The 23582-nt window shown below is 38.3% G+C and overlaps 2 protein-coding genes across 2 annotated transcripts in view; one reads left to right on the forward strand and one right to left on the reverse strand.

Annotated features, from left to right (window-relative positions):
* med23 (mediator complex subunit 23) overlaps window positions 1-23582 on the reverse strand; it is a gene marked incomplete in the record, with an annotated part of 129350 nt that overhangs the window by 6032 nt on the left and 99736 nt on the right. Inside the window, 21 exon segments of the mRNA XM_036210492.1 lie at window positions 773-943; window positions 1022-1202; window positions 1440-1645; window positions 1715-1839; window positions 2187-2350; window positions 4215-4389; window positions 4514-4656; window positions 4728-4973; window positions 5597-5742; window positions 5835-5978; window positions 7499-7705; window positions 12382-12399; window positions 12909-13004; window positions 13085-13197; window positions 14921-14990; window positions 15094-15195; window positions 15289-15387; window positions 15482-15593; window positions 15780-15904; window positions 15990-16077; window positions 17150-17181. Coding sequence (XP_036066385.1) covers window positions 773-943; window positions 1022-1202; window positions 1440-1645; window positions 1715-1839; window positions 2187-2350; window positions 4215-4389; window positions 4514-4656; window positions 4728-4973; window positions 5597-5742; window positions 5835-5978; window positions 7499-7705; window positions 12382-12399; window positions 12909-13004; window positions 13085-13197; window positions 14921-14990; window positions 15094-15195; window positions 15289-15387; window positions 15482-15593; window positions 15780-15904; window positions 15990-16077; window positions 17150-17181 — 2763 coding nt within the window.
* On the forward strand, window positions 19014-23426 carry il20ra (interleukin 20 receptor, alpha). The gene is made up of 7 exons (XM_024290995.2): window positions 19014-19712; window positions 21353-21476; window positions 21567-21769; window positions 21858-22033; window positions 22106-22250; window positions 22332-22468; window positions 22561-23426. Exons 1-7 carry the CDS (start codon window positions 19664-19666, stop codon window positions 23311-23313), a joined length of 1587 nt encoding a protein of 528 aa, XP_024146763.1. The 5' UTR covers window positions 19014-19663; the 3' UTR covers window positions 23314-23426.

Genomic DNA, 23582 nt, shown 5'->3' on the forward strand with positions numbered 1-23582 from the left:
ACACACGTGTCCGAACCGTGTCCCGAACCGTGGCTTCTGATCCGTACGGACCACGGATAATCCGTGATCCGCAACACCCCTAGTTTTTAGGGTAATTTAGAATTTAGCTTTTAGCAATATGCTAGCTGTTTTTGTCCAAGTTTGACATTTTTTAACATTTTTTAGGCTAATCTGGAGTCTAGCTAATATTTAGCATTAAACTGGCTGTTTTATCAAAATTAGAATCTGTTTTAAAGTTTTTTAGGCATCATTGGAGATTAGCTAATGCTAGCTGTTATGTCAAAATAAGACTTTAAAAATTCTTCAGGCAAATTTAGAGTTTAGCTAATATTTTAGCATTATGCTAGCTGTTTAGGCAAAATCCGTTTTTTTCAACTTCTTCAGGCAAATTTGGACTTTAGCTAATATTTAGTATTATGTATGCAATATGTTTTGTCAAGATTAGACTTTGTCTTAAAGTTTTTATGCATATTTTGAGTTTAGCTAATATTTTAGTATTCTGCATGCTGTCAATTTTGCTGCCTGTCAAAAAAAGGCTTTTTAATAGTTCTTTAGGCAAATTTAGAGTCAAGCTAATATTTAATATCTAATTTGGCTTTTAGCTTCAGCGTTTTCAGCTACTGGCTTGAGCATTTAGGACTATCAGTTTCAGCATTTTCAGCCATTCGCTCCGGTACCTTTAGCGGCCACATTCAGTTTTCAGCATTCACACGTGCATTGCTGCAGGTTATGCTGTATATCTGTTTTATTTTGGCTTATGTTTAGCTTGTACCTTGTGGTAGTTCATGTGTTTGCTGTGCCAGTCGCTCTGCAGCCAGTGCTCCGGGGAGTTCTCCTTCACAAAGTCACTGACTCTGTTCCTGAAGTCATTGGGCTTCAGCAGAAGCAGCTGGATTATGAAGTAGCAGACCTGAGCCTCGTTTCCCTCGTGGCTGCGCATGGCCTGCAGGCGGGGGAGACATTTCAATCAAGCTCTAATTAGCATGTTGAGGCTCCTCCAAACTCCTCTGAGCGTCCTCACCAGACACAGGATGAGCCTGTCTAAAGTGACGATGTTGTACTTCCAGACCATGTCGTTGAGGATCTCGATGCACTTGTTGAGCTGCTGTCCGCCCGCCGACGTGGAGAACTCGTAGACGAGGAAGTCGGCAAACGTGCGCACGTGAGCCACCAGTGCACGAGCTCCAATGCGCTCCAAGACTCTGCGGATGGAAAACGAACGCAGTTTCATCCAGCAATATGGCAGCCTTCTCCCTGCGGGTCAATTAGTTGCAGATGTCTTTTATAGACTTATAACCCCCAGAGCTACTTAGCATGAATTTAAAATGCCGTAGCATCGCTGGGGAGAAGCATCATTAACTGGTAATTTATCAGAGTAACCCCAGAGGTGTTTGTAGTGCTGAGTGGAACATGATTACAAGCTTTTTTATTTTGAACACCTGAAGCCAATCTGGTTTATGTGGTCCGTCTCCAGCAGCATCTTCCACAGCAGGCAGAGGAAGAGCGGAGGAGAGCCCTGCATGGAGAAGTGGGTGATGATGTCATTCTCGATGGCCATGGACTTCCACTTCCTGTACTCCTCCTCCACGTTCTTCTTCAGGTTGAAGCGGGACTCCTGCGGGACGTTGTTCTGCTTGAAGAACGCCTGAAGGGGAATCAGAAGTTGTAGAAACGGCTGATCTCTGCTTTAGCCGACGGGCTTCGATGTGAGCACCTGCAGCGGAGCGGGGAAGCAGGACAGGGTGTGCGACGCCCAGTTGTGAGGCGTGAAGGACATGATGGTGTGCAGGATGTCTTTACACCAAGTGCCGTGGATGGAATCGGAGCCCGTGAAAAAATCTACGCGGAAACAAAGTGACAAATGAGAATCGAGAAGTCCTAGGAAAGTACGGTGGCCCTGAAGTCCAAATCAACGCCAAAACATATTATAGATCACAATGCACAACATTAGATTTTAATTAATCAAAACAAAAAACTAAACTACCTTTTATAAATCACAATTGTTTTTCTTTTACATTTTGGTTTCTAAAATGCAATGCTGTTTTATTTATTTGTTTTTTCTTTTTCAATTATCGTCATTTTTTAACGTGTTTTTGCATTGAGTGATTTATTGGTGTGATTTGAACTTCCGGGCCACCGTAGAAAAGAGCAGGAAAAGGATTCAGAAACAGAAATGTGCTGCAAACCCGTGACGTGAGTGGCTCTGGCCAGCGTGAGGATCAAGGCGCGGTTCAGCTCCTCGGACTCGGCCGACAGGACCGTCTTCGGGTCGTTGAGGAAGCGGGTGAACTGCGGCTGCACCTCCGAACTCCCCAAAGCTGTGATGAGGCGCAGAGCGGTGCTCTCAACACTGAGGACACACACGGAGGAGAGCTCCTGTTTAACAACACAGGTTTTCACCTAAAGAAACAGCTGTTCAAACAAGGATCTTTGCTTTTGCCTGAAGCAGAAACAAGTCAACAATGACTCAATAAATTACTACAACCTCCGATATGAATCACTTCCTACAGAGACAATGAACTGTTGGACCTTCAGAGGCTGCAAACTGACATTATGTGTTTTTATGTGAGATTTTTTGATAAAATAGAGAATAATGTAACAATTTATTGTTGAAAAAGACAAAAAAACTTTGGTAAACAGAAAAAAGAAACAAGATTTATATTTCCATTCAGTTGCAATTTAGAACATCACCTTACATTGTTTATACAGTAAATTCAGATTAACTTTTAGTAGTTTGGGACGTTTTTGATCTCTTTTCTACTTTACAGTTTACTGCTACAAAGTTACAAGTCGCTGCTAGCATGAGCAGTCACTACTAGCTTTAGCAGTAATAGCTAACACTAGCAGTTAGTGCTAGAATTAGCAGTCGCTGCTAGCGTTAGCAGACGTTGCTAGCATTAGCAGTCACTGCTAGCTTTAGCAGTAATAGCTAACACTAGCAGTTAGTGCTAGCATTAGCAGTCGCTGCTAGCGTTAGCAGACGCTGCTAGCATTAGCAGTCACTGCTAGCGTTAGCAGACGCTGCTAGCATTAGCAGTCACTGCTAGCTTTAGCAGTAATAGCAAACACCAGCAGTTAGTGCTAGCATTAGCAGTCGCTGCTAGCGTTAGCAGACGCTGCTAGCTTTAGCAGTAATCGCTAACACTAGCAGTTAGTGCTAGCATTAACAGTCGCTGCTAGCGTTAGCAGACGCTGCTAGCGTAAGCAGTCACTGCTAGCTTTAGCAGTAATAGCTAACACTAGCAGTTAGTGCTAGCATTAGCAGTCGCTGCTAGCGTTAGCAGACGCTGCTAGCGTTAGCAGACGCTGCTAGCGTTAGCAGTCACTGCTAGCTTTAGCAGTAATAGCTAACACTAGCAGTCACTGCTAGCTTTAGCAGTAATCGCTAACACTAGCAGTTAGTGCTAGCGTTAGCAGACGCTGCTAGCGTTAGCAGACGCTGCTAGCATTAGCAGTCACTGCTAGCTTTAGCAGTAATAGCTAACACTAGCAGTTAGTGCTAGCAGTCTTTGCTAGCGTTAGCAGTAACTGTCGGCTTCAGCGTCCTGCACAAGCGTTGATGGTGAGCGCTTGTTTCCCTCTGCTGCAAATTTGCTGGATGAAAAAGGAAAAAGGCTAAACTGTGAGGAGCAGAGATGCTACTTTTTGTCAAGAAAAATCTCCTGCTGATCCAACTACAGTTAAAAATAAAAAACTGAAAGGTGATTGTTTTGGTTTATTTCTTTCAGTCATTCTTCAATGTAAAAGGCTTGAATGGCTGTTTTTGAAAAGTTCCTTTCTATGAGCAACCATTTATTTTTCACATATGTTAAAAATAAAGCAGACAGTTTTGCACTTAGAGATTAAAGTATTTCTTTTTCACTTTATTATTGGGCATTATTTGTACTGAAAAATGTCCTTGTTGCAGTGATATACAAGTTAAAGTCTCAACATTTGTTCCGACTATAGAAACACATTTTCTCTATTTACTGATGTGTGTCAGACTGAAAAAGTTAATGGTGTTCGTACTACCTTGTGTTCAATTTATTTGCAGGTAAATCAAGTTCTGCTAATTTGTTGGAGTCATATCCTGTTACTGTGTACTTGCATATTTTTTCTCTAGTATTTAAAAAGCCAGAGGCTGGAGAATATCAGGTATGGGTTTTAAAAAGTCATTATCGTGCATCTCTAGTAAACTCGCTCTGGGTTTGCGTGTAGGTTGCGATGTGCGTTACCACAGGTGCAGCTGGTTCTGGTTGGTCTGGGGCACGGCGGCCAGGCTGTGCAGGTGGCTCAGCAGTTGAACTCGGTAGTGCGGCTGGATGTGGTGCATCCTGTAGCTGAACATCTCCAGCAGCGTGTGAAGGATTCCCCACGCGTGAGACTTGAACACGTTGGGCAACAACTGGCCTAAAAAAAAGGTCCAACGTATGTTTTTACCCCCAAATCAAAAATATTTGTAAAACATGTAATTATTTCTGACTTATTCAGACAATGTATGTTCTATGAACTGATACAAAAATGTTCGACTGACTGATGAACCCCTTGATGCCCAGGGACTCGATCTCCATGTAGACCAGCAGTCTGCTGTAGGTTTCCACCAGAGCCGGCGCCAGAGCGATGCTGGACTTGGCGTGGGCCAGTTTGATCACGCGTGTGGCGATGCTATGGATCAGACTGGACAGAAAAAAAGCAGCTTCAGTGAAACATTTGCTTCATCCCACATCTCCCCATCTGCTTCTGCGAACCTCATCTTTGCGTGCACCGTCAGGGAGTCCAGCAGATTCATGGGCAGCGGAGTGACCGATCCCGACGCCGTGCAGTTGGTGCCCGGCAGACTGGTCCTCACGGACGTGTTTCCATAAATCGTTTCCACCAGCACGCCCATGGGGAGGGTGAAGCACTCGGAGTTGGTGCTGTAGGCGTTGCATAGCAGGGCGATCTTATAATCGGACATGCCGAGGGTCTTATTACGCAGCGACTGCTGCAAAAACCTACAAAAAACAAGAAAATGGAAGTCTTTTATTCAAACTGAGCAAACCAAAGGAGGAAAACTAACAGAATATAACAGCAAACTTATTTACTCTAGTTTTCCTTTACGAAACAGAACAAAAGAAATCGTTCTCAAGCTTTGCTGGAGTTTTAAAAAAGCCTCATGGTCCAAAAATTTAGGCAAGTAAAATCCTTAAAAATACTGTTTGAAACCTTGGGAAGATCATTCTAAACCTCTAGCTTTTATGTTTCTCCAAAATAAAATATGCTTCTGAAAAAATCTCTGATCCAGAATGTTTTGAATGAGGGATTTAACAGTTGAAGTTTATGTCCTAAGCTCACCTATGGGTGGAGGCTCCTAAATCACTGACTTCTAGAGTTCACTCCTATTAAAGTCATTTTTTAATGGCTTTTATTTTGAAATTCTCTCAACAGAGGGTCATTTTTAACCATTCAAGTACCGAGATTCTTTAGTTTGCTGTTGTCACATGACAATTTCGTCCGACTGGCCCCCAAAAGTTAATTATCTGACTACTAAAGTCTCTAAAATTAAACTTTTTTTTACATTTTGATGATTTTTCTGCTTTATTTTGACGCATGTATCCAGCTAAAGTGTGAGGCGTACTCGTGGTGCAGCTTCAGAGAGTGTGGGATGGGGATCTGCAGCTTGGAGTTGTCGCTCTGAGCTTTGCGGTTCAGGTGGATCCAAATGCAGGTCATGGCGAAGGAGTGAGTCGACTGGGGCTTGTTGATGTCAGGAACAGGAATGCACTGGAAAAGTTCAACCACAACAATCAAAGATGGATCCAAATGGATCTGAGAGTTTTCACAAGAGACGTGGATTCCTCTTGGAGCACATGTACCTCCTTTTCTGGGTAAAGTAGGTCAAAAAGCTTCATGACTGGGAGGAAGTCGGCCAGAGCGTTTTTCTGAATGCTCCCTGAGATGAACTGCAGCAGCACCCACATCAGGTGATCTCTCCCTTTGATAAGACCTCGACCTGCAAGCTACAGAAAAAGAAGAAATGTAAGACTAGAAGAGTTGCATTACCTGGGATAATGCTAGTTTGAATGTGGAAAAGTGAATAAAAATTAGCAATATGTTAAATTTGCTAAAAGACTGGAAATTTCCTCAAAGAACTATGACAGAGCGCTGAAGTTGACCTAAATTCTTGACAGATTTGTAGTGAAGTTGCTTAAAAATCCCGGATATATGTCAGTATTATGCAAAAATATTTAGTGTGTTGCAATATTAGCTAAACTCCAAATTAGCCCAAAAAACCTTAGTAGAGGCCAAATTATCCAAAAAAGCTAGCTCGTTCGCTAGCTAAACTCCAAAATAGCCTAAAACTCCTCAGTAAACTAAATTAGTAAAATGTTAGCATGTTGCTAAAATGGACGCTAAACTCAAAATTAGCATCTAAAAACCTCAGTGGATAACAAATTTGGAAAAAAAAAGTATGCTGCTTAAACAGAAGGCAAACTCCAAATAAGCATTAAAAAAATTAAGTAGATTCCAAATGAACTACAATAGCTAACTCGTTTCTTAAATACTAGCTAAACTCCAAAACAGCTTAAAACTCCTCTGTAAACAAAATTAGTCAAAAATGTTAGCATGTTCCTAAAATAGCAGTTAACTCCAAATTACCCTATAAAAACCACAGTAAATTACAAATTAGCCAAAAGCGTTAGCATGTTGCTAAAATATTAGCTTAACTCCAAATTAGCCCAAAAACCTCAGTAAATGCCAAAATAGACAAAAAAGCTAGCTCGTTGCTTAACTAGCTAAACTCCAAAATAGCCTAAAACTCCGCTGTAAACAAAATTAGTCAAAAACGTTAGCATGTTCCTAAAATAGAAGCTAAACTTCAAATTAGCCTATTAAAACATAATTAGATAGCAATTAGCAAAAACGTTAGCCTGTTGCTAAAATAGAAGCTAAACTCTTAGCCTAAAAAAACCCAGGTAGATAAAAAATTAGCCCAAAACGTTAGTATGTTGCTAAAATTTAGCTACACTCCAAATTAGCCCAAAAGCTTCGGTAGATGCCAAATTAGACTAAAAAAGCTAGCTCGTTGCTTAAATACTAGCTACATTCCAAGATAGCCTAAAACTCCTCAGCAAACTAAATGAGTTAAAAATGTTAGCATGCTGATAAAATATTAGCTAAACTCCAAATTTTTTGTAAATTACTATAGAAGATGAAAACATAGCCCATGAATATATTTAAAGGCTTGTTGCTAATCTGCTTAAATTTTAAAATTTGAAGACTTTCTCATTCCTTTCCATATTTTGTTCAATATTTCAAAAACTATTAAGTTTATGAATGCCAAAAATACAGACAGTAATGAACAAGCTGAACCTTTTGACATCCAGATTGCTGAAAAAGCTGAAAGTGTGATTGAGTTTTTACGTTTCTAAAAATGTACAGAAAGGAGCAGGAGATTCACAATAGTGTGAATGTTTACTAATCATTCACACAATAACGGAGACTAAAATAGCTAAAAGCAGTTCAGCGATCTGCTCACCTTCTGATGCAGAGACAGCACCATGTGAGGGAAGCTTGCAAACTGAAACAGCACGAAGAAGATGAGCTGAGAGGAGAGATGCTGCCACAGCAGCTGACTGGTTCCCCCGACGTCGGCGTCAAAGTGCTCCTCCGTCTCGGAGCGCTCCATGGCGTACACCACCAGGTCCACCAGCTGCTCCTCCAGCACCGGGCAGCGCTGCTTTTGCTGGGAGAGGAGGAGGAGAGCGTAAAAGACCAGACAGAACAGGATGTTAGGTGAAAGAAAAAAAACTTTTTTTTTTTTTAATGACACTTTTTACAACAAATGTAATACATGCTCCAGCCGGTGTTACTTGGAAACATAGAAAACCACTTTTCAATCCCTTGCATGCAGACTGCATCTCCTTCCGGCCTATGTCCTCTCGTTTCAGCTGTTTTTAGGCCTCCTTGTTCCAGCAGCTTCCACTTTTTCAACATATGCAGCACACTAGAGGAAGCTTTTCATGGCCTAAGCAACTTAAACAAACGACATGCTTAAATTTAGAACAAAAGCAGCGCTGACGCAGGGACAAAAATGTAAATTAGAGAAAAGGGGGGGAGATAAACATAGTAAGATGAGGAATAGGACAGCAAATGTGAAAAAAAAGTAACTATATTGGGGCTTAATAGAGAGATCGGAGAGTTTTGAAGTGATCTAAAATGGTTTTACTGAAGATTTGTCAATAAAGTTTACATTCAAACCTTAAACCAGGGGTGTCAAACTCAATCGCACAGGGGCCAAAATCCAAAACACACCTTAGGTCGCGGGCCGAACAGGATAGACATTTATAGCCCTCGGTATCAAAACGATTTGAATAACAAAAGTTGATCCAGTTCACATACTGTAAATGTATCAGTGAAATAATGAGATTGTTAATATCATTCAGTGTTACATGGATTCTCTAAAGGAGAAGTTCTAACTAAAATGTTCAGATCATTAACATTGTAAACATTGTTCTGCTTCTCCTGGAGGATGTTTCAGTTTGGACACTAGGTGGCGATCGTGCTATAGAAGTACACTTTAATCAAGAAGAAGAAGAAAGTATGAGGGAAAATGATGTTTTAGACCACAAATGGTTATTTTTAAAAAATGTTTCCTTAAAAGAGTTTAGAGAATTCATGTCTGTGAGTTTATAAAGATGTTCATTTAGTCGACGATGTATGTTTAGGTCAACCGAGCGTTAGCATTAGCCGTCCTATGGGAAATTATATTAAACGTTAGCATCAAGCTAGCAGACGTTAGTTTTATGGGCTAAATTGTTCTATATTTTTATGAATCGATTATTGATTTTTTAAGCTGAAATGAAATCGATTAATCTATTTTATCAATCCAGCCCTAAACATTTATTGAAAACTTAATTTAAAACTTTCAAAATGTATCTTTTTAAAATAAATATAAAAAAAACAGACAGGAATATTATTCCAGTGTAAATCAGCTTAAACCTTTCAGTATTTTATTCTCCATAAAAAAATATATATTTTGTCTAAATTATACAAGTTAAAAATAAACTAAACATTAAAAGAAAAAAAATCTTTTTTATTTTTACTTTAATGTCATTTTATATGAAAAATTACACAAAATGTATCCTGTTAAAATTATACAAATTTGAACATAATGTCGAATAAAACAAACAAAGCCTGGAAATAAAAGGTCAAATCGGCTATTAATAATAAAATCAAATGATTTAGGGGGCTGGATGTAATTACCTGGAGGGCCGGATCTGGCCCCCGGGCCTTAAATAATTTTTTTATAACATTCTCTATTAATTATCTTGTTTATTTTTTTTGCTAAACTTACTATCCACCAACAAATTGACCCCTTGATTTTCTATATCTACTGTATATGAAAAACTGTTTTAAATCTTATTAGAAACGTAAAATCAGAAATATAAATGTTTGACGGACGACTTCCAGCAAAGGCAGCAGAGAATTCTGGGAAACATCTCCAAGCATTGTGGAGTTTTAAAGTCACTTTCAGGACAAATTATTTAATCAAAATTATGACTATACTAAAGGGATTTATTGTATGGGAATTCAGATTAAGATGGATCCATTTGACAAGGGATTGAATGACACAGCACAGCAGAAGAGAAGTCTGGGGAACGTGAAAGCCGAACACCAAGCAGCAAGCATGCAACACATTCCTGCATGCAGACTGGCAGAAGAGGAGGAAGAGGAGAGGTGGTGTGATTGGGAGGAGGAAGAGGAGCTGTGAGGCTGACCGCGGCTTTCCCATTACACTGTTCTGCAGAAGCCAATCACACGACAGCGACAGAGCAACAGAGGGACAGAGGAGGAAGAGAGAAGGATCCACAGACATTTAACCCTGCCACACAAAACTGTACAAATTAACACAAATGACCAATCTGTTCTGTTTTTAGAGCTCCTTGGCCACATCAGCTCAAGCACAACATGGAGCAAAATCAGCTTTTTGCATTATCAATACCTGAAGCTAGAAAACTGATTTTTCCTTTCCAAAAATATCTGATAACTCTTAACTGAAAGTCCAGGAATCCATAATGAGAGCAGAAGAAAAAGCACATATTTTACTCTAATTTTAACTGCAAACATTTAGTTTTTTACTCCATTTCTGTGTTTAATATCATAAAAGAGTTTAAGATCATTATAGTAACAACATTCAGCCTCTCGCTAATCAACCCCGCATGAAAAGCTTGTGTGATTACATGCCGGAGAACACCAAAGTGTTTGCATCACAAAAGACCTCCAGGGATGAGAGGATGAGGTTTTAGCAGCTCCATCAAAGCTGGAAGTTAAACACCACCTGTCTGTCTGTCTGACAGCAAGCAGACACAAAGATAGTAAACAACAACTACTAAACACCTTTAGTTTCTTTATCATTAATAGAGGAGTGCATCATTAACTGTAAATAAGAACAGGACAGAGCCTCATAGAAAATGGTTTACTTCAAGTCAATTCGGGCGCCATTTTTTCGCCATGTTGGAGCCAACCAAGTAAGCAGAATTTGGTACATATACAATATAGTACATTATTAATGTAATTCAAAACAAATGTGTCTAAATGTATAAACTCAAATTTGAATTGAATTGCATTGAGTGAATCGAAAGAATAAAAAAAAAAATAGACGTGACTCAAACCGATTCGATTTTGTTCAATACCCAGCCCTAAAGAATATTAAAAAATGTAGAAATAATGTTTTTTCTGACCAACAGAATGACAGAGTAAAAGCTGTTCCTTTCTCTATAGAAGTCTGTCTGTTCAGATTCCCCCCTAATCACTATATAGTGCGTTCGCCATTTTCTAGTGTCGTCCAAATCTACTAATTCCAAAATCGAGTTCACTAGAAACGTCCCAGAAGTCTTTGTGAAAAACCAGCGCGGGATCAATGCTCACTACATTAACAAATTTAGCCCACAATGCATTGCGGTGGAAAAACCTTTACAAAACAAAACAAAAAAAAAGGCTTTAAATGTATTTTTTAACAAATATCCAAATTTTTATCATCAGAAGATAGTGGAGTCACAAATAAACATCATAAAATGTTTGTTTTGATTCAATTTTCACTTTGTGAAATCGGTGATGTCATATCTGGTGTTTAGCAAAGTAAAGTAGTGATCACACAAATGCAGAATTAGACAAATTTCTAATTTTTTGGTTGTATAGCACCATCAAAAGGATCCATAGCACCAAACCATACCATGCAGCTGAATCTTGTGCCTTCCTACTTGATGACTAATTTATTTTCTCGTTTAATTTTTCTAATTATTGCCTCTATTTTAACATATATTTTTTTACTTAAATTTCCCCACTGTTATTATTCTGTGTTAGAATATCATTATTATTATAGTCATTTAGATGCATTTGTCTAAATGTTCTGTAAATTTGTTTGCATTCAATAAAGAAAAAAAAAGTAAAGTAGTGAACATCATATCTGAATTTCTTTTAAAATCCAGGACACACTATCGTTTTTTTTTAATAGTTAGGGATTAGGGTGGGAATTCAGACCTAGCCTATGAGATTTTGGCTTCTTGGAGCTAACTGGTACTTCCTGTTTGGAGCGCGAGGGGGCGGGGTCAGTTCTCATATACAGTCGATGATTTATTATAACTAACTTATAGAGTTTCTGTTCAGTTTTTTCTGCAGCATCATCAAACTACTTCAGTTAGAATTCACCTTCAGAAACAAAGCAGGTGTGTTTTTTCCCAGGTGAGCACATTAAAATAAAAAAGCAGCAGCAGCAGGTCTGACGTGGGAAAACCTTCCCGACAACAAGCAAGCACCAGACTACATCCACACATGCACTGCAGCAGGACCTGAAATGTCAACAGCAGGGCTTCCAGTCAGAAATACTTCATGTCAGCTTGTAAGCAGGAACCATGAAGCCCAGAGAGCACACAGCCCAGCTGTGCCGTCATCGATCTCAATCAGCTCGGCTGGCATCAATCTGCTGTAGAATCTCCGACACGGAAACCAAAACCTGCAGCTACAGCCTCAATGTTTTTGTCTTAATCGATGCTTATAGTCGTTCAGCAGAATTGACGGCTAAAGGCAGCATGTGTTTGGAGGTCAAACATGTGTGCACACCGTTTTAATAAACACACCTATCACGCTTAATGCAGCGGAAAATTCCCAACAGGTCATCGATCCACCTGCTGTTTCCTGCGAAACCTAATTCATTAAAACAATAGAGTTTACATTTGAACAGGTGAGTCATCTGTGTCGCCCTGCTGTGACCATCTCAAGCTCTGTAGCATTTCTCATTTCCTCCACGCTTTATTTTATTTTTATTTTTTTTGTCAGTCGTCAACTGCTAAGGAAGCCAATAACTCCAGTCAGCTGGTTAGTTGGCGAGTCATGTGACCGGGAGGAGGAGCAACGACATACCTGGGCAATGTTCAGAGTCTAGCGAGCGCGTGGCAGAGAGACAAACACAACACAACCAACGGAGAGAAACCAAGTAATAGGGAAAAAACAAAAAGAAAAAGAGAGAGGAAAAAGGAGAGAAAGAAAGAAAGAAAGTCGTGACTAAGCAGCCATAGTACGTTGTTTTTATCTGTTCAGCACAGTTAGCAGCAGACCAGTCGTTTTTATTTGCTCTTTTTATTTTTAATTCCAAACCGTGATATGACTGAATCCTGGAGCTGAACTGAGCTGAAACTGCATGAGCCCAACAAGTGCATTCTGGGTCAAGCTCACAGCGTTGTTTAACCGTGTAACAAGACTAAGGGAATCAAAAGTGGTGATGGACTTAAGAGGGATAACAGACAAAAAAAAATAATAAAAAAATAAGAAAAGTTTTCATAGTTCAAAACAAAAAGGAGCTGTGAGGTCAAGAAGGAAAAAAGTGGTCTAAAAAATAGAAAAGTGCAAGAGTAAGGACGCAAAACAAAGGTTTTTGTTATGTTTTTTACCTGTTTGTTGAGTCCTAACATGTTGCACACCATTTCCCTCGAGTACGGCTGTTCGAGGACATAGCGGAGCAAGACGGTCTGCGGCTCAAACAGGTCCTGCAGCCAACGACCAAAGCAGGGATTACGGCTCAACCACGTACAGGTGCATGAATCTGTGCGGAGGCATGGTGGGTTACCTTGTCGTAGGGCAGCATGCCCCTGAGGGGGAACCGCAGAGTGGCTGGGTCTAATTTCCAGGAATTACAGATGGCCCCGCTGTTATTTACAACCGGCAGCAAACTGCATCGTCCTTAGGAGGGAGGATACCAAATAAAAGTCACTTCGCTTCAAGAAAATGATGCTTTCAAACATTTATTTTTTACAATTCTGAGCATAAAATTCTACCACTCAAAACCCCTTTGACCCTTTAACAACTCAGGGTGATGCTTAAGCATAAAATCTTCAACATACAATAACTTTTTAGCCGTTGACATGATTAAAGTAATTCCAGTAGATTCTGAAGGAGAAAAGTGCATATATCTCTACAAAAAAAAAAAATCAAAATTTCTTATGATGGACCCCAAAAAACCTTAGTAGATGCCAAATTAGCCAAAAAGCTAGCTTGTTCCTTTAATACTTGCTAAACCCCAAAATAGCCTAAAATTCTTCAGCAAACTAGTCAAAAATGCTATCTTGTTGCTAAAATAGAAGCAAAACTCTAAATTAGCCGATGAAAACCTCACTAGATAAGAAATGCGCCAAAGACGTTAGCATGTTGCTAAAATATTAGCTAAACTCCAAATTAGCCTAAAAAAAGACCTCAGTAGATGCCAAATTAGCCAAAAAAGCTAACATGTGGCTTTAGTACTAGCTAAACTCCAAAATAGTCTAAAATTCCTCAGTAAACTAAAGTAGTCAAAACCGTTAGCATGTTGATAAAATAAAACATAAACTCTAAATTAGCCTATAAATACCTCAGCAGATAACAAAATGTTGCTAAAATATTAGCTAAACTCCAAATTAGCATAAATAACCTTAGTCAATGTCCAGTTAGCTCATAAAAAGCTCGCTCATTGCTTTAATACTAGCTAAACTCCAAAATTCCTCAGTAAACTAAATTAGTCAAAACGTTAGCATTTTGCTAAAATAATAGCAAAACTCCTAATTAGCTTAAAAAACCCTAAGTAGATAACAAATTAGCCAAATATCTATGGGATAAATAAAGTTGTCAGAATTTAATTAAATCCCATATATATATATATATATATATTACTTGGAAAAACCAAACCTGAACAATCTTTTCCATGAAAAAACACATGTGCAGAGACCATGAAAAGATATGGAACAGTAAGAATAGCTTCCTGTTTATTTGCATGTACAGTGTCAGCCAGTGTTTGCTCTGTGCTCCACCTGGAAGTTGCAGAAACGCTCTTTGAAAAGTAAAAGTGTCAGTAAATACCTTTACCGGGTTTCTATGTTTATCGGGAATCTTGGCTCGTCATTTTTTTTTTTTTACTTCGTCTTGTTCATATAAACACAAGCAAACTTCAACAAGACAAAAGAGAGGGCGGAGTTGCATACATTTACAAACGCTACATTTTACTTCTATTCAAATTTTAAATATGGAAAAAAATTAACTTAAGATTCTATTCTTTTTAGCCACTCTTTAAAGCCACTTTAGTTGGGTCATTAAAAGATTTATTTTTTTAAAGTCTTTTAAAAGGAGCGAAAGTGGAACTTTTATTATTTAAGCTTTTTTTTTTATTAACAAAAAAGCTACTTTTTGTGCCTGATAATATAAATAAAAAATTGCTTTCACACCTTTAACTCCATACAGAAATTTAGCATCATCTTGAGAAAATTGGGAAAACAAATTTAAGCATGGCAAGATAAAAATATATTTTTTTCCTGATCCTGTTTTTTTGGATGAAAGAAAAACATTGACTGGCAAAATCAAATAGTTAAAAAAAATGCAAAAATGTCACTAACTCATCCTCAAGTGTTAGTGTGTTAATGTGTGTTTCTTTTTTTACCACAGATTGAGTTGATTCTCGCCGTAGGTCTGAAACTATCCACAAAGTCGGATATTAAACTGCCCAAAACCTAAAAATCAAACACAGAAAACCCACAAAATGAAGGACAAAAACATTTAAGAATCTAAGATACTCATTTATGTGCATCTACACTCTAAATTTAGCACACGTACCCAATGGGAGAGCTGCCCTTCTGGGTACAGTTTTCTTATTTCTGTCACAGCAAAGTATGCTGGGAGGAGGCAGGCGTTCCTGTCCAAGATGTACTCCACCACCTGAAAAACAGGAAGAAATGTTTGTTTCAGAACTCAAAAAAAGAAAATAAATCTGAATTTAAGCATTTGTGTAAAAACTTGAAAAATCTTTACCTCCCTGGCGGCCAGCAGCTGCTGGAGAATAGCAGAGCTGACAGTGATGGGGATCGTCTGAATTTTATCCAGAACACCTTTCAACAGATCGCGTACCCCCTGGATGAAAATTTACCACACATTTCATCGTTGTAACCAGTATTTTTATTTTCTTTCAAACTTAAAGGAGATTTCGTTTTGATGCGTCAGTCACCTTGTAGTCCACCCCTCCGATTATTTTGCGGATGAGCTTGAAGGTTAAGGCCCACAACTGCGTTCTTTCCCACTCCAAGCTGTCTGAACTGATCAGCGCCACACACACCATCCTGAAGAGGAAAGATTCGCACAATTCCAAGCCTCACAACAGATAAGCAAACAAGCAAGTACTGTCATATATAGCTTGAATTAGAATCTGCAGAAATGAATATGAATAGGGGAGGAGCAAACATTTAGCATAAAAAACTTAGTTTGTACTTTTTGATAAATGAGGGCAGATAAAGATATGAATGAACCTGGGGGGTAACAGACTCGTCTCCACTGCCATAGCCAGGCAATCATACAAGAAGGAGATTCTTTTGGGACTGCGCTGTGTGTGTATGAAGCGCACAATCCATTGAACACACTGCTCATGAGAATCCTGAAGAAAGAGAGGAGGGGGGAGCATAAATAAACTGAAGTATTTGCTCGTACATTTGACATAGTAAAACAAAACCGTTAAAAACCTGTGGCAGAGTTCCCCAGTACTGTCGGAAGGCTCCAAGACAACTGATGAGTTTAGTTCTCTCATCCTCTGGAGTGTCCATGAACATCCTGAAACCACACAAGATACCTTCACTTTTTTATTTAGGAATAAGAACAATTTGTTGCTAGGCAACACTCAGGAGTGACATGGAGCAGAAGAAAAATAATAAAACAAAGAAATAATCTACCTCTAAGAAGATAAATAAAAGGCCATGTGCAATACAAAGAGGCTATGTGCAATAATGGGAAGGTAGTTGTAGTTCTTTTGGTTCTGAGTAACTGGTAGCTGATGTTTGAAAGTATAGAATTCTTTTGTTTTTTTAACATATGTATCTAGGGCTGCAACTAGTCGACGAAAGTTTAATAGTCGATTAGTCATTACTTTATATTATATCGAGTCGGGGTGTAGTAAAGTTGAATGTTATAATGACGTTATGCTAGCTTTTTTGACTATTTTGGCATTTTTTCAGTTTTTTTTTTTCAGCTACCTGCTAGATATTTTGGCTAATTTAGGATTTTTAGTTTTTAGGCTATTTTGGAGTTTAGCTAATATTTCAGCTAAATGCTAGCTATTTTGCCAAATTTAGGATTTTTTGAGTTTTTCAGGATCAATGTAACCAATGTTTCTACTGCATGCTAGCTACTTTGGCTAATTTAGGTTTTCATTTTTATGTTTTTAGGCTAATTTGGATTTTAGCTAATATTTCATCTGCATGCAAGCTGTTTTGGCTAACTTGGGTTTTTTTCAGTTTTTTTAGGCTAATTTGGCATTTAAGTAATATTTAGCTGGCTATCAGCTTCAGCGTTTTTAGCTATCAATTTCAGCATCTTCACCTATCAGCACTAGAATTTTCAGCGGCCAAATTCAGCTTACATAATTCACACAAGCATTATGGCAGGTAATGCTATATATCTAGTTTATAGTTAGTTTAAAGAAAATGATGGTTAAGATGTGTGCTTTACATCCAGTTTGTGCATGACCCGATTAGTTGACTATTCGGAAAAAATTATCGGTGATTAGTCGACTATTAAAATAATCATTTGTGGCAGCACTATATATATCCGAACTAAAAGTATAAAGACACAACATTTCAAAACATTTGTTTTACTCAGTAGAAATAAATATTAGTAACAAGCTTACCCAGCAAACGCTTCTTCTATCGTCTCAGTTTTCTGTAGGATTGATTACAAAAAGATTATTAATTAAAACTGCAAAATACAAACAACTGAAAAAAATATTATTTTTATTAAAAGCAGTCAGTTAAAATAGTCAAACAAAGACGTGTTTACAGCTTCAATTAGGACTCTTGTGAACACCATTGACAATAGATTATAAATCATAGGTGATTATTAAAAGTGTGGCGTATTTGATTCATATTATTGTAGTTCATCTGCGAATGAAATTTCTTTAATCAACAATAATGATTTAAAAAATATAAATAGAAAGCATCTTAAGTGCTAGCTGATCGTGTCGTGGATTTGTCAATGTGCAATTTACCACAACATCTTCAAAGATGCTCTGCAACTGAGACTCCATCGAAAGCGACATGTCGATCATTTAGAGTCCAATCTGACCAAAAATCACGACAAAAATCACTCCGCTTTGTTGAAAATAGAGCTGCAAACACACGACATGCTAATGTGTAACAGGAGAATGGAGCTCGGCTCCGTGTGCAACTGCAAAGTGATCCGGGTAAACACCCGAAACACACACAGAATAGTTCCGCTTCGATGTTGTGCTAATTAAGCGCCAAATATTGCGGCTGCAACACGGATAACTTTGGTCTCTTGTTTAAAACAAACAAAAACAAATAGGGTTCACTTATCATAAAAACAATCTGTTTCATTACTTCTTATAGCCCACCGTATCAGGGGGCGGCTAAAAACATAAACTCATACCGTTGCGTCATCTCTCAATGAATAACTAGAAAATATGCATTACCTATGATAATGCTTGTATGAATGCTTTTTGCTAAAATTAGCCGCTGAAGCTTTTTGCTGAAAATAGTGACGCAATTTACTTTAACTGCTAAAAGATTTACTGAAAAGGCAAAAGCTTTTTGAAAAATGTTACATTTGCTAAAAGACTGGAAATTTCCATAAAGTAAGTATACTCAGGTTTATTTTAAGCGTATTTTAAAAAAATAAAATAAGATATTATACTTTTAGTTTACTGTTTAAGATTAAGTAGGCCTACTTATTAGAGATAAACTTTACAAGTTCATAAGTTCCTAAAAAAAAAAAAACATCGGATAACAAATTAGCAAAAACAAAAACAAAAAAAACATTAGCATGTTGCTATAATAGAAGCTAAACTTCAAGTTAGCCACAAAACAAGACACAACATTGCCTAAATGCTAGCTAAACCCCAAAATACCATAACATTCCTCAGTAAACTAAATTACAAAAAGTTAACTTGTTGCTAAAATAGAAGCTAACCTCTTAATTAGCCAATAAACCCCCCAGTAGATAACAAATTAGCCAAAAAACAAAACTCGCTGCTTAAATATTAATCAAATCCCCAAATAACGTAAAATTCCTCAGTAAACAAAATTAGTCAAAAATGTTTGCCTGCAGCTAAAATTGAAGCTAAACTCTAAATTAGCCTAAAAACCCCCAGTAGATAACAAATTAGCCAAAAACTTTAGCATGTTCCTCAAATAGAGGCTAAACTCCAAATTAGCTACAAAAAAGCTAGCACATTGCCTAAATGCTAGCTAAACCCCAAATTAGCCTTGAATTCATAAGTAAACTACATTAGTCAAAAAATTAACTTGTTGCTAAAATAAAAGCTAAACTCCTAATTAACCTTTAAAAAATAGTTAATAACAAATTAGCCAAAACGTTAGCATGTTGCTAAAATATTAGGTAAACTCCAAATGTTTTGATAATAATAAAATATGAAAAAAAAACCCTCAATGAATATATTTAAAGGCTCGATGCTAATCTACTTAAAAGTTTGACATTTTAGACTTTCTCATTCATTTGGGGCATATTTTTCTCAATATTTAAAAAACTACAAAATTTATCAATACCAAAAATACAAGCAGTAATGCCCTGAACGAGATGAACGTTTTGATACCAAGATTACTAAAATCGTTTAAAGTGATTTGAGTTTTACGTGACAAAAAAACGTAGGCTACAGAAAGGAGCATAAAAATCACTAAGCATTAACAAAATAAACCAAGTTATTAATTTGAAATCAGAGTGGATGGTTCCAAATTACTCAAAAAAGTTTGCAATGTCTCCCAGTAATGTGATATAAATAGACTGAACGGGTTTATTGTTTCAAAATCGTTGGAACTTAGGCCAATAAAAAAAACTGCGCTGGTGAACACCCCACGCTGATTGCACCTGTTCAGGTGTCATGCGCGCGGACGAGTACAGCCACATTCCTTTCTTAAACACGGAATTACCGCGTCGCTTAAAGTCAAATGGGAATTTTTCACTGGGCGCTTTCATTCACTGAGGACATTCTTACCCCTCACGTACTTCCTTTTATCATTTTTGAGCCTTTTCGTTTTACTTTCTTTGTAGTTGAAGGCTAATCCGACTTCTTAAATGCGCGTGGAAACACCCCGATCCACGGCAGGAGGGACTGCGCCGCTTGTTTCTCCTTAAAAATAAGAAAAAGAGGTGATCCCCGCGCGCCAAGATGTGGACAGTCCTCGTGCTCATGAGCCTCTTGGGTCTCACCTGCACAGGTAAGAATTTGTTGACATTGTTTTTGTGTTAAAAGCAAACCTCGCGCGCAGGATGAAAGAAAAATAGAAAATCTAATTTTCTTAATGGCTTATTTATAAGCCATAAGCCATCATTTATCTGATTTTAAGCTTTTTTATTAACAGATTTGCAGAAAGATTAATTAAGATTTTTTTCTCCCCTCAAAGATATAGGTTACTTTTATAGGCAATACGGAGTCTTTGATTATTAAAATCACCAAGTTTGTAAATGTGTGTTATCTAGACGTGAATTTCTAATTTCTAAAGCTTATTCCACAGTTTGGAATAACAAAAGTGAAGTAAACAACTCTATAAATAACATAAAGATAGTTGTTTTCCCATAATGTTTACCTTTTTGAATCTTTTGCAGTTAATTAATTAATAAAGCCTGACAATAATGACTAAATAATACTTTTGATAAAGCTGTGTTTGCGCTGTTTTTATGCAATTCTAAGGCATTTATGAGTTATGTGTAATAAAAACTGATTTTAAAAGGTCTTATAGCTCAATGACCTTTTGGACTCTGCTGGCTTATGGAGACTGATACATGAAGGTTTCTTCTGAAACTAAGCTGAAGCGACAAAGCTAATGGTATAAACTCTTGCTTATAACCTCTGAAATTCTATCAGATGAGCTGCAGTATAGTTCTGTCTTTTTGGTTTTTATGTTCCAGCTCATTTGCAGCAAAATCCAACTCTGCATGTCTATTCAACAACTATTTACTTCCCTTTATGTCAAGAAGGACTTCTCAAAATAGCTGACATTTTGTTTATCCGCTTTAAAATTCGCCAAGAGTATTACTGCCGTGTTTTGTGCAACAAAATGTGAAAATAAACTCCAGTAGATAAACGCTGTGTCAAAATGAATAAAAAAAATGGTTAATACAAAAGGAAAAGTATAAACCAGAGGGATGTTTTAAAGATGCACTCCAATGAAAATGATGTATTTGGTGTTTTTAACATGTTCTTGTTGCATTTTTCTCATGATGAAGGATATATAAAATAAGCATTAAAACTGCATTTCTGAGGATTTATTTTTCAAAGTGTTTTTAATCATCTGCAGAAGAAAAAATCAATTTGAAAAATCCACAACAACTACAAGCTCCGCTCCACTCCAATACAGACAAACAGATCCGAGTTCCTCTTCGTTTTCCTCGCCTAAACTGGCATCTGACTCAATACCCTATGGCTGTATAGATCCGATATTACTAGATTTTGGTTGCATTGGGTTGGGGTCATGAGTAAAGATGTAGTGATTCTTCATGAATTTGTAAAAAAAACTATTCAAACTCGTCAACATGTTCATTGATGTAAAAAATAAAAAAAATTAGTCTTGGCATGTGCCTGAATTTAGGAAGATGCAGAGCTGATGACATTTCTTCATGCAGGCTCGCTATGAGTGTGTGCGCCTGTGATTGTGAGGGCCTGAACCTTTTTTTTTCCAAGGATTATTTTCAATCTTCACTGATGTGTGTGGCAGACATAAAATCCTGTTTACTTTCATCCACCTTTGTCAACACGTCAGTGTAAGGGTGGGGTCATCTGGACCCCATAGGAACACAAGAGTTAAATGTCCACTCGAGCTCATAATGAAGCCATGTTCATTGTTGTTCTCTTCTTCAGTTGCCTCCTTCCCTCCAAGCCCCATCAACGTCAGCTTTTCCTCTGTGAATCTGAGAAACGTGCTGCAGTGGTTGCCAGGAGACGGGACGCCAGATGACGCTCAATATACAGTGCAATATGCCATGTAAGTGAAGACGTGTGGTTTGATTTGTCAAAAGGAAAAGGGTCAGAAATCCTCAACGCTTGATTCACTGAGTGTTCTGCTCTGCTTTAGCTATGGTGAGACCGTTGAGGAGGAGAAACAGCTAAAGTGGAGGGAGGTGCGGCAGTGCACGGCCATCGTGCGGACCTGGTGTGATCTGAGCGCACAGACGTCCGATTTAGAGGAGGGATACTTTGCCAGAGTCCGTTCCATGGTCAGCAGAATGTCCTCCAAATGGACTGTTTTACGAAGCCGATTTGATCCAAAGGAAGAAAGTAAGCCACACGCTCTTCTTTTTATAAAAATGTACTTAAGACATTTTTTTGAAAATACCTCAAACTTTTTTTTTTTGCTCCTCAACAGCCAGTTTTGGACCTCCATCAGTTTCCGTGGAAGTACATAACAACACCGCTACCGTCACTCTGAAAGGGCCAACGAGATACCAGCTGAACAACCAAACCCCGGCAATTTACATGGCAACAATCTACAAAGACATGACCTACAACCTTTCTGTCCACAATACCCACCTTGACCAGACGGTAAGTCAGAACATCAAAGATCTTGTCCTAAGCATCCTGGAACTGACAGTGAGTGCGTGTGTGTGCTTGTAGGTCCATTATGTAGTGCAGAAAGGCCCCTTCAAATATCGCCTGTTGAGTTACAACACAAAGTACTGCTTCTCCGCACAATCAAGATTACTCCTCAGAGAGATGAAATGCCAGCGGTCAGCGTGGTACTGCATCACCACAGCTCAAGGTACACTTGATTTCAAACTTGAACCGGTTTGTCAAATGTTTTCAGACTTGTCAGAAACTCACAGCTGCTTTTCTTCCTCAGACCCTTTGATCGAGCAGCTGCAGAGGGTGATTGTGGGAATTGTTGTTCCATTTTTGTTCATTTGTGTAATCGTGGTGGCCGGCTTCGTGCTCTATCAGTACATGGCTGGAAAAGGACAGAAAAACCCAATTTCACTGGTAAAACCAAACTAAACCTTTTTTTAAAAGATATACTTTAGAAAAAAAACATATTATTATTTATTTTATATGTCTTTCCGTTTTCTCTTTAGGGAACTTCCATTCAGCCGTCCCATCCTTTGTGGCCCCATCTTGACCCTCATATCCCAGTCTGCCCTGTCACCAAAATCAGCGTTACTCCAGAGGGGCCCCCTCATTACTCCAAAGAGCCGGTCGATTCTCCACCCAGTTACTCCCCACAGAGGCCTGCAGAGCCCGAAGAACATCCGGATGACTCTTCCGTTGAGTATGGAGATGTTTTTGTTGCCGCCACAGGCGATAAAGGACGAGGGGATCAGACAAAAGAGACAGCAGAAGGCCAGAGCAGTCCAGACGACAGAGTTCAGGGTGGTTCGTCATACTGTCCCCAGAATTCAACAGATTTGCGGGGACACTCGGATGAGAGTATTGTGCTTTCTCCATATGTTTCTCAAAAACCTCGGGATTTGCCCACATCCCATTCTGATCCGTCGGATTCTTATGGTGTGGTGACACAAGGTAGTATGCAGGAACCAGAAGCAGAGGATGGCGAGGGGGTACCGTTTCTCTCTGAGAGCAGGAGAATGCCGCTGCAATTCAGGGAGGAAGGGAACTTGATCAAAGCGACGACTTTAAATAATGGGAGAGCGGAAAGAGAGACTGGAAATCACCTGGAGCCGTATGTGACTAAACCTGTGATAAATTTGGAAGACGTGTTCTTCCAGCAGAACCCTGAGACGGATTGGGATCTGGACGAGCTGGAGAGGGATGGGTCTGATGATATCTTATCCAATTGGAATTTGACCATCTCCATGGATAAGGCATGAAAAAATGTAATGGAATTATATTAGAAAAATACAGAAGATCTGTTTATTTAGACTGTAATATGAGATCATGTTGCTGTTGGCTTTGTAAACTTTATTAGTAAGTCTGAGATTGATCTTGCCTTTGTGGTTGATGATAATTTCCAGAAATGATTTGATTTGATTCACAAGAGCCTCTCAATTCAATTCAATTCAATTTGAGTTTACACATTTAGACACATTTGTTTAGGGATACATTAATATCTACTATGTTTTGAATATATTTATATTAA

Source organism: Oryzias melastigma, linkage group LG24 (assembly GCF_002922805.2).
Source record: "Oryzias melastigma strain HK-1 linkage group LG24, ASM292280v2, whole genome shotgun sequence".
Lineage (NCBI taxonomy): Eukaryota > Metazoa > Chordata > Actinopteri > Beloniformes > Adrianichthyidae > Oryzias > Oryzias melastigma.

Excerpts from the sequence above, each read along its gene's own strand:
- il20ra (XM_024290995.2), top strand. The coding sequence starts at position 19,664 with ATGTGGACAGTCCTCGTGCTCATGAGCCTCTTGGGTCTCACCTGCACA. Across the intron at positions 22,251-22,331 it reads CTGCATCACCACAGCTCAAG|ACCCTTTGATCGAGCAGCTG; the intron begins GTACACTTGATT and ends TTTCTTCCTCAG. Across the intron at positions 22,469-22,560 it reads AGAAAAACCCAATTTCACTG|GGAACTTCCATTCAGCCGTC; the intron begins GTAAAACCAAAC and ends TTTTCTCTTTAG.